Source organism: Bombyx mori, chromosome 12 (assembly GCF_030269925.1).
Source record: "Bombyx mori chromosome 12, ASM3026992v2".
NCBI classification, from domain to species: Eukaryota; Metazoa; Arthropoda; class Insecta; order Lepidoptera; family Bombycidae; genus Bombyx; species Bombyx mori.
This window is the reverse complement of record NC_085118.1, coordinates 6,326,596-6,337,439: the sequence shown is the minus strand read 5'-3', so window position 1 is coordinate 6,337,439 and position 10,844 is coordinate 6,326,596. Positions and strand designations below refer to the sequence as shown.

The following is a 10,844-nucleotide window of genomic DNA, read 5'->3' as shown; positions in this document are numbered from 1 at the left end:
ATCGAAACGAAATTTTTTATGATCGCAAAAGACACAAACTTATCAACATACCTAAGTAAAGTCTCCGATCAAATTCTATGTACCAAAATATTTAAATAGCCGAAACGCTGCGAAATATTGAAATGGCACAATTTCAAGTTTCCGTTAGTAGATGGCGCTGTATTCAAAAATTATTATATCTAAATTTATTTTAGAGTTGGAATAACAGCGAAAAATACAGTAGCGCGCTCGATGTTCTTTGGTTGATTCTCTTTAAATTGTAATAAATTCATATTCAAGTTTATTTTTGTGTCTGAAATCTGTATAACCAAAATGAAAAGAGAATATCTAAACAGTTAACCTCAAAATTATGTTAATAGGTAATTTTATTTTTATTTCACGAAATTATTTAAATTTAAAACCTGTCTTAAAATGTTCTAGCGATTTTTGGTGTGAAATTTAATCATACATTAACTTGGCGAGAAGTAAATACGATTTATTTTTTGGCCGCATGAAAGTATTCTAACATACAAAATTTTGTATACATTATTTATGGGCTTGTTTTACCGTAACATTTTATCGTAAATATTTTTGAGGTTAAAAGATAACACTGATTTATATTTGATCTTTTATCCCGCTCTATTTCTGCGCACTCCCTAAAAAATCTACAACAATCATCAAAAACAACTATTAACAATATACATTAATGCAATATACCTAATAACGTTTATCAACACGCTTATAAACCTTCATGATTACTGGTCACGGAACATATTTTGATTGTTTTATAAATAAATTGATAAAGGTCTACCGTTTTGGGCGCATTACGAAAAAAAAACGAATATATTTCAATTTATATTATTAGTTGTAATCCTTAGATACTTGGACACTTTAGATACTAATACTTATCTATAAAAAAATATCAAGATTTGTTTATAAAGATGTGTTACCATAAAAAAGTTAATTTAGTTTAAATTTGAAAGCGCGCTTACACTAGTACTCGATAGATGGCGTTATATGTTTCTCAAATCAAGAAACGGTAATATTAAAAGTTTTAATAAGAAGTCTTTTTCAAGCAACTACTAAAGTTCACACAGACGAAATGAGTGGCATAGTTTTGCTACAGCATCTAGTTATACAATATACTAACCAGTCTAATCTAATGCAATAAAATACATTTAAATCATCAATGGACCAGTCGTCGAGGAACATAATTTAAAAAAAAATTACCTACTTTGTTACCAGTACTCTGTACTATCTCAGTACAGTCTGCAATAGAAGAACAAAACTTAACAATAAAAATACTCACCTACAATTTTGTACTGCTTCTCGGTTAGGTGGTTAGACATCATCCCGCAGACGTGAGCCCCCAACGAATGCCCCACGCAAGTTATCATCTTTGCCAAAGCGCCCCCTTGCGTCAAGTACGAGTAAAGCTGAGCAGTACATTGAGCAGCCAATCTACATAGACAATTAAGCATTGAGCTTTTTTTTATCGCCATATACAGGATGTTTCAACCATGAAATACACAAATTACAAAAAAAAAACTGATTTTATCGATGTAGCAGAGAGTAAATTAAATATGAATTACTAGCTTTTGCCCGCGACTCCGTCCGGGTGGAATAGTGACTTTGGCATAACGCTAAATTTTACCACCACTTCATTTACGTAGAAAGTAAAAATATTTTTGAATTATAGAATGTTAAGGAGCTATTTAAACCTCTATTTTGAAACATTCTTTATTTGTGCTCCACTTGTATTCGCCTTATCGTGATGTTATATAGCCTATAGCCTTCCTCTCTATAAATGAGCTATCTAACACTGAAAGAATTTTTCATATCGGACCAGTAGTTCCTGAGATTAGCGCGTTCAAACAAACAAACTCTTCAGCTTTATAGTATTAGTATAAATTAAGGATTACTCAGACATTAACTGGTCAGATCTTGATAAAATATAAATGGGACCATAATATGAGCAATCGCCAGCTTTCAAATGAGAAAGAATCCTCAAGATCGGATCACTTTTTTTCTAAAGGAACACACACATAAAACATACAGTCCAATTGATAACCTGTTTTTTTTTGAAGTCGGCTAAAAGCACAGTGCCGTACTAGTAGCCAGGATTGGTTAGGTTGCGATTATAAATAAGATGCATAAGTAACTTTCCTTTGACTCACTTCAAGTTCGAAAGCGATGAGAGGTAACACGGAAACCTCGTTAACGGAGCCCAGTCCACCATGAACACGTTGTAGTCCTTGCGAGACAAGTAAGCTGTAGAAAATATGAAATGATTAAAAAAAGATAACCAGTTTCCTACCGTCTATATTCTTAATCACTACATAGTATAAAACAAAGTCGCTTTCTCTGTCCCTATATCTGTCCGTCCCATGTATGCTTAAATCTTTAAAACTACGCAACGGATTTTGATGCGGTTTTTTTTAATAGATAGAGTGATTGAAGAGGAAGGTTTATATGTATTATAACATCCATTAAATAGTGAAGAAATCAATAATAAATTACAGTTTCCGAAGCGAAACGAGGGCGGGTCGCTGGTATAGTAATATATAATAATCACGCAATCATAACCCGACGGACTTGGACGAAAGTCGATATTGAAAATTAACAATTCGAAATTTTTATATCACGGATTTAATTTTTAGCTCTGATGCCGAGAATCGTACAATATGATTTCTCCATGCGATAAAACATAATGTTGTGACATTCATTAGTAATTTATGAACACTTTCTATAAACGGGTTTGGTCATTTCGTACGAAATCAGAAATGCGAATGGAATAAATTATTTGTAGAACACAAAACAGTAAACTATCAAAACGTGATGACAATAAACAAAGGACTGTCATTCATATTGTTTACATGTTTCGAAAGATATTTTTTAGTTTGAAGGTTTGAAGGGCGGGGCAGCCGTTGTAACCATACTGAGACCTTAAAACTGATATCTCAAAGTGAGTGGCGCATTTACGTTGTAGATGTCTATGGGCTCCAGTAACCACTTAACACTAGGTGGGCTGTGAGCTCGTCCACCCAACTAAGCAATAAAAAAAAGTTTTGGACAATGCTTTGGACTCAGGACAATGCTGTTCATGGATACTGGTAGATTCTGCGAAGCACTGCTCTTTCTAGTGCTATTGTTAGCAAATTCACTCAGGTTGAGCCCGTGAGCTACTTAGTACCTACACGTCCGGGTCGATTTTTTGAGATATGTATATGTACATACATAGGTGATAGGGAAGATGGCGTTCTATCTTTGAATACGAGCTGCACTGACCAGTTATGTCAATGACAATGAAATTATTTAAAGATAAATTTTTCGATGGCGCTAAATATCCAATGAAAAATGGGTATTCTATATTTTTTTTATTTTCTAAGATAGGCGGAAGTGATCACAATTATTATTCGCCTACTGTGTATTGAGTGTGTGAGTGATAGTGTGTAAGTGAGTTTATGCGTGTATAAGTGAGTGTATGCGTCTATAAGTGAGTGTGTGTGAGTGGTTACCGGAGCTCGTAGACATCACTACGTGAACCTACCTTGAGATATGAGTCTCTTGTATTTTAACGACTGTTCAACCCTTCAAACCGGAACGCATTAATGCTTCGCGGCAGAAGTAGACAGGGTCATAATACCTGATCGTACACGCTGACATTTTACCTACCACCAGTAAAGATCCGGCGAACAGGTCTCAACGGTAAAGAGTGGAGTCCGATAAGCTAACTTCGCTATAATAAAAAATAACGAAACAATAAAAACTAACCGTCACGTATGAATGTCATTGGACTCTTCGAGTACGTTCCGTTGAAGCCGTGAATGATCATTACATTTTTTCGGTCAGGCTTCCAGCCGTACGCGTACAGGTGATCTACGCCATGTCGAACGTCGACCCACTGCTTGAATGGATGCTCTCTATAAAGTAAAATTCTAAATTGGCATATTTTAATTTTAACTTCACTTCTGGGCCTTTGAAATATGATTGTACCGATATAAACGTAGCAAATACATCTTACCTAAAAATTGATACTGCAACATATATTAATAGAGAAGAGATAATTGCGAAAGATAAAGTTGAATGTATTCAAATTATTAGATTGGGATATGTATCCTTTAATACAAAAAATAAGGTACAACACGGTCATCTAGCCCCAAACTAGTGTTCCCTCTACTTTCATAATTACAGCTATGGTTATCATTCGTCTCTGCCAGCGACGTGGTAAGTTTATAATGTCCTTCTTCAAGAAGTCAGGTGAAAGAGAGCCAACAAGCTCTTGAACTGTACTTTGTACTGCATCTCGGGTGTTGAATTTTCCCTGACAAGAAGCTGTCTAAACTTTTGAAAAGTGGTATTTTGTCGGCGCATAGTCTGGTCCGTACTTGTGACTTAGAGACCATCTTTTGTGCCGTATTAGGTCGAGCGCTGTCGTGTAAAAGCAGCGGAGGCGAGCAATGAGCCAAAGCTGGCCGGAGATTAGCAAAACCCTGCATCCTTGGGTCCAGTTCCTCACAGTACACATTCGCAATAACGCTGATGCCATTTGGTAAGTAGCTGTGATTATACCGGCACTAGACCAGTAGCTGTGACTTTTTGAGAAGCTTTCCTTTAGGGTATTGCCTCGTTGCTAAGCCAGGATGTTGACTAGCAACATAATGATAATTTACGGTTATCCAGAAAATCCATTTTTCATCACAATTGACAATGCGGTTCAAAACCCGTTCGTTTATGTGTCTGTTAAGCAACGCAAGGCATACCTAAACGCGCGCTGTTTTTAATACGAGAAAAGCTTCTTTATTGCGAACGGTAATACTATCGGGATAACGCAAGGATACTATACGGATCACGCAAGAGCGCTTTATATGATCTTCACCTTCAATTAATCACACAATGAAACTAGAACAATCAAAGCATTAAGGCGACACTTGCCTTTCTAGTGACGAAACTCCTAACACTTATTTCCACAGAGCGACACGCTCTCAAGAACAAAAATGGATCCTTCAAACTTATGTGTGTCTGATGAAAAATTTTCCTTTATTTGTTTAACTTCTTCTTCTTTTCCTTACTTATAGGTGGGCTCTCCTAATTCGTTTGCGCCAGGAATTTCTATACAGAGTTGTCGCACTGTCAAATAGGACCTTATAAGTGTTCGGGGCATATTTGTCTACCATGTGCCCAGGTGCTCGTCAATCTAAGACGGCTCTCTGTGAGTTTTTTAACAATTATTTTTTTAGTTCTTTAGCTAACCATAAAATATTTTACTACCATTTTTGTATTACGTTTACGTATTAATCTAACCGCGGAATTAATTATTTTTTTCTTTATGAAAGGAACATTAAACCATTTGTTTAATTTTTATTCCCATAACGCTTACTGTGTTCGATTTCGACGCACCGCTTCAATGTAAAGAACTATCACAGTTTTTATTTATTGTTATAATAATAGATCCACAATTGGCTCGGCGAAAGCTATAAAACTGACTTAGAAACTGCGCGGATCTTTTTGCATTGTTACGTTGTATTGTATAGCCAACGATATCAAAATCAAACTTGCTCCATTTAAAGAATTTATGTAGCTTGAATTTTTTTCGACATTACAAAAATGCCCGTATTTTTGTTGACCATTGGAGACCATTTATTTGGGGTGCACACATTAAATAAATAAAAATGAATATATTTGTTCGGTTTTCGCGTGTCGTCGCAGTTCTTGACTTAATTAAAACTATTTTTACGGTTTAACTTCACGTTTTACTGTCTATAATATATTATTTCCAACGTTTCGAGCACTTTCCAGTTTTCTTTTTTTTTTATTGCTTAATAGGGTGAACGTGCTCACAGCCCACCTGGTGTTAAGTGGTTACTGGAGCCCGTAGATATCTACAACTTAAGCGCCGCCACCCACCAGATGTAAGTTCTAAGGTCTCAAGTATAGTTACAACGGCTGCCCTACCCTTCAAACCGAAACACATTACTGCTTCACGGCAGAAAAAGGCCGTTGTCACGGACTAGTTGGTGTTGTTATTCGTCGACGTTTGAGTATTTGAATACCAGAAATGATACGAGTATTATAAAGACAATAACAAAAACGTAGGATTAAACCGTTAGGGTAGTTTTAATTGTGTCGAATGCACTTAATTTTTTGAAAACACGATCAAAAAGGTAATATAGAATACATACTTACGGTGTATATAAAAAAAAGTTAATTTCGCTATCAGGACATTTCCATTCTCTTTTCATGACGCATCGCCAATATCGAAAATCCATCATAGACATGAGATCGCCATCGGCTTGAGAAGCTGTAAAACCATTCAAAAAGATCAATTATTAGTTAGGACACATAAAATAAAACTAATATAAAAAAAAACTCAAAACATTCAATGTAATTATTACCACCTAAGTTTTGAAAAACTGTTCTATTAAGTAATAATACTATTGTGTTAAGTCAGACTTGATTATTACGAGTAGTAATATTAAAGCAAAAACAATATGCATCTCGAAATTTTGTTTATCAGGAATACAATATATATTTCTAAACAACAACAAAATTACGTCTGCTGAATAAGTTTACGTAAGAGTAAGATGCAAGAACAAGGTCTGCTGTCTACTTTCACCACCTGCTCGGCAAGTTATGAACGTTATGATCATTACCCGGGGTAATTATACACAATGAAAAATGCGGAGACTGGATTCCAATACCAATGTGATCGCAAGGTCCGACATTTACAAGCGGAACGGGATTCTTTGACGGAATGCCATGTCTTTGGACTGGCGTAGTTAATTTTGTTGTGACTAGTTTTTCGGCGGCTTCGACCACTTGTACTTCTGTCATGTCCGGTAAATAAATAGATACCCTGACTTAGCAGCAGGAGGAATGGTGAAGAATTGCATCAAAATGTTACTATAGAATATTATTATAGATAGCCAAACGAGCTCACGACTTTGTGTTACTATTATTACCTGAGCCAAACACACTTTTTAGTAAAACGGCTACCTGCCCCCTTACAGACCGGAACGAATTATTCCTTTCTGACCGAAATGGCTGTCCTACCAACTACAGGGGGCTCCAAACTCTCCCTGTTAGCAAGATTGCGATAGTCTATCTTGTAAAAATATTGTTGCTCTATCTAAAATATGATATTATTAGCTATCGGCATTTTGGGCTGATAACAATTTGGGCTTTATCTTGGGGGACCAGAAGAACATTTTTCATTCCGGAATAGATAACGAGGTCGCCAGAAGCCAAGAACAGAAGCGTACTGGGGTTTCAACTAAAAATGTCCCTAATAACACAGGTTACATGAAACCTTAGTAGTATAGACCAAGGATTCTAAACTGTCACTTCTTCTCCCGTTCATGGTCTATGAGAAAGCCTTCGACGAATTGCGAGACGATAGTTAATTATAATTTACATCAATTCACTTTTTTGCTTCTGCATATAAATTCAAATTCGAAAGTTTGCATAGAATTTAAATTTCGAAGTCGAATAAGATTGCAATTTATAATGTATTTATATCGTATGACCTACATATTTGTTAGCTTGAATATATTACTTTTCTTTTCCTAACTAATGAACAATTTCCGAAACCATATAATCAACAATGATATGTAGGTATTTGAATAATATTATGACATATCCGTACTATTGTTAACACAGCTTGCAGCCGAGTGCGCTGTACAGATAACTTCTGTCTTTGTATTGAAATGAGCTGCAACACCTGAAAATCATACGTTTGCTGCGTGTTCACGGGTGCTCATAGTGAATCACACTGTTATTATAGTACTTACTTAATTATAAAAAAGAATTAAGTATTTATTCACATGTGAACCGTCCGTTAACTTTATTATTGTTTTTATTGTTCTAATACATATGACGGACAATTTCACGGAGCCCCTGGTGTTAAGTGGTTGTCTAAGTTCATAGACAATATCTCAATACCACCGCCCAGATTTGAACAAAAAAAGTTGAAGTCGCTTATTGTAATGTATCAGCTTCGCGGCAGAAAAGGCTGGTTCCGCGATAACTAACAGTGTGAGCTCAAAATACTACCAACACCAAAAATCGTGTAAATATTTTTTTTGTTTTATGGTACTAATGTATTTAATTAATAGTGTTAAGATACCCAGTTTCCGAAAGAATATAATGTTTTTTAGCGAATGTGTGTCTATTTCTTTGACATTTCTATAAGCTTTTAGATGTATTTCAACATAATAAAGCGCCATTAAATTCGTGTCCGCTATGGAAATGACAATTTTAGCATGCCCGCCAATAAAATAGAAGATTAAAAAATATTCATTATATCATATAATACAGAAGATAAAACTAATTATTTTATAAGTTTGAAACAAAATGAAACTGAATACACATAACACTGAAACAAAAAATAAAACTCGACTGTAATAAGCAGCAAAGAAGAAGCAAAGAAATAAAATAATTTTGTGTGTAATTTTAAACTTTCTTTTTAAACCACCAACATATTTTGTTTTTACTTTTTACTTAATGTTTTTAATTCAGCCGAGTTTAGTTTACTTTATTATTTGTGAATTTAAAAAAAGCAAATGGATTGCTAAACGTAAACGTTCCATTTACTATTCGGTTATCAATTACAACACTACAAACTCCAGGGAATCAGTAATAATAAAAAATACGTACCAACTTCGAATACGATTAAAAAGGTTAACAAAATCCCACACTTTCCTACGCTCATTTTACTCGAATAGTATATAATTTTTACAACACAAACACATACACACACACGATAAAAAAATTCAAATCATATTCCATATTTTTACGCTACATTATTTCAATTATAAAATTTTATACATTTTAAAAGACGCGGGAAACGTGCGCGTCATTCGCAGGAGTTCGTGCGACACAACCAGCACAACTGACGGAGAAAGAAATGCTGGTCTTGAGAATCGTAATGAAAGCCGTTAGCCGGAATGAAGATCAAGTAAGCGATTTGGATGCGTAGGAAGTGATCATTAATTAAAACGAGTTGTTTAGATTTTTTTTGCTTTGTGTATAGGCAAAGACCAGGCAAGACCGAATCTAGGCCGCAATGATCCAGTTTATTTTGAGTATCAAAACCACTTTTACGGCTTACATTATTTTTGAAAGTTCGATACTATGTTAATGTTTAATAATCAAGATTTCCAAGTTATGATCCATGACCAATCCAAAGCCCGTCCTCTCCCTTTAAGCGCAAATGACTCTGCTTCTGCTTTCTTGTCCATTATTACTGCTTTTTTTCTTTTCAATGTAGCAATCGGCTTTTTGTAAACCCATTGTTTATAGAGTTTCTAAAACCTTTAATTTACTATATGCCAATTTTTGAGCATGAGTACAAACTTTGTTATTTGAAAAATGAAATGGAGCGAAATTAAAGAAAATTAATTTCACTGAAATTGTAATCTATCGATATGAAATGGAATGAAACGAAACAATTTGGAAAAATATCCCAATGAAATTACTGGGCAGTGGGACTTTGCTGTTACCTCAATGGTCATTTTGAAAGAGCCTAACTAAAATGTCACGTAACGTAACTGAGTTTGTTTCATTTTCTCGCAATTTTTCACATTCACAGATGCTCAACGCTCAATGCGATGTGCTCTAACTATGCTCAAATATACCACCATTATTACGCTTTTAAACGTCAAGAAACACTAAATTAACAATAAAATAATATATTACTGACTCGGTGGTACAGTACATAGTTAGCAACTCTGACTAATGCCCCAAGGTTAGTGGGTTCGATTCCCACATCGGGCAAACAATCGTGTGATGAACAGGTTTGTTTGCTCTTATCTGGGTGTGTATTATCGAATTTAAACGTATATATATTATATAGTGTGTATATATTATACTATGTATGTCAGTCTCTGGTATCCATAACGCAGGAAATCCTAATTTGAGGCCTGATGACCGTCGTTACTTGTTCCCAGCTAGGTACTTATTATAATAAAACAATTCACACATGCGCTCCTCATGTTCCCGCCAAAAAGTTTACAGTGACGCTTTTTTATATGAAAACTTCGTTGGCACCTTTGTAATTTGGAACTCGATGAATCAAAAAAACCAACATCATATATGAAAATATAATATGTATAACTTAGCTTGCAAGACAATGATATAGAATACTTCTGAAAGCTCAAATCTGCCGCATGTGAACTGACTGCAAACAAGTTTCTTCATTTATATACACTTGGCTATATAAAAAGTGAATTACAGAGTATTTTTTTTATTGCTTAGGTGGGTGGACGAGCTCACAGCCCACCTAGTGTTAAGTGGTTACTGGAGCCCATAGACATCAACAACGTAAATGCGTCACCCACCTTGAGATATGTTCTAAGGTCTCAAGTATAGTTACAACGGCTGCCTCACCCTTCAAACCGAAACGCATTACTGCTTCACGGCAGAAATAGGCGGGGCGGTGGTACCTACACGTGCGGACTCACAAGAGGTCCTACCACCAGTAATAAAATGAAATGTAATAAGAGAAATAAAATGGGATTAGACGAAATGAAATAGTGTCTCTCTCATTAAAACTATGCGTTTTTTTACAAAACGAATCTAAATTTTGTAAATTTAAAGATTAAGGTCTAATTACGACTTCTGATCGAACTTTTTTTTCTACCCACTGTTCTACACCTCGAGTTCATAACATAGACCTATATAGTAGGGACACGACATATTGTTCTATACGTACAATTGCTTATATAAATAGCACCCATTTTGAAGGCACATACATAAACATATATCTATCTCGTTCTTACTCAGCACTTTAACTCGCAGGAAAACAATATAACAGTATTTCAGTGCGTACATAAAATGAAACATGATTAAACGTAAATATCTCCTTC

The 10,844-nt window shown here is 35.1% G+C and overlaps 1 protein-coding gene across 3 annotated transcripts in view; it reads right to left on the bottom strand.

The window, feature by feature from the left end:
* LOC101739973 (phospholipase A1) overlaps window positions 1-10,844 on the bottom strand; it is a 56,087-nt gene that overhangs the window by 40,913 nt on the left and 4,330 nt on the right. For 2 of the 3 annotated variants that reach the window (XM_062671395.1, XM_021350121.3), the window contains exons 2-5: window positions 6,166-6,280; window positions 3,754-3,902; window positions 2,157-2,250; window positions 1,289-1,440 (exon numbers count right to left, since the gene is read on the bottom strand). In XM_062671395.1, coding sequence (XP_062527379.1) covers window positions 1,289-1,440; window positions 2,157-2,250; window positions 3,754-3,902; window positions 6,166-6,257 — 487 coding nt within the window. In that variant the 5' untranslated portion in view covers window positions 6,258-6,280. Of the gene's footprint in view, window positions 1-1,288; window positions 1,441-2,156; window positions 2,251-3,753; window positions 3,903-6,165; window positions 6,281-8,634; window positions 8,905-10,844 lie in introns of those variants that run through there. The other variant, XM_004929413.5, reaches the window with a different exon arrangement.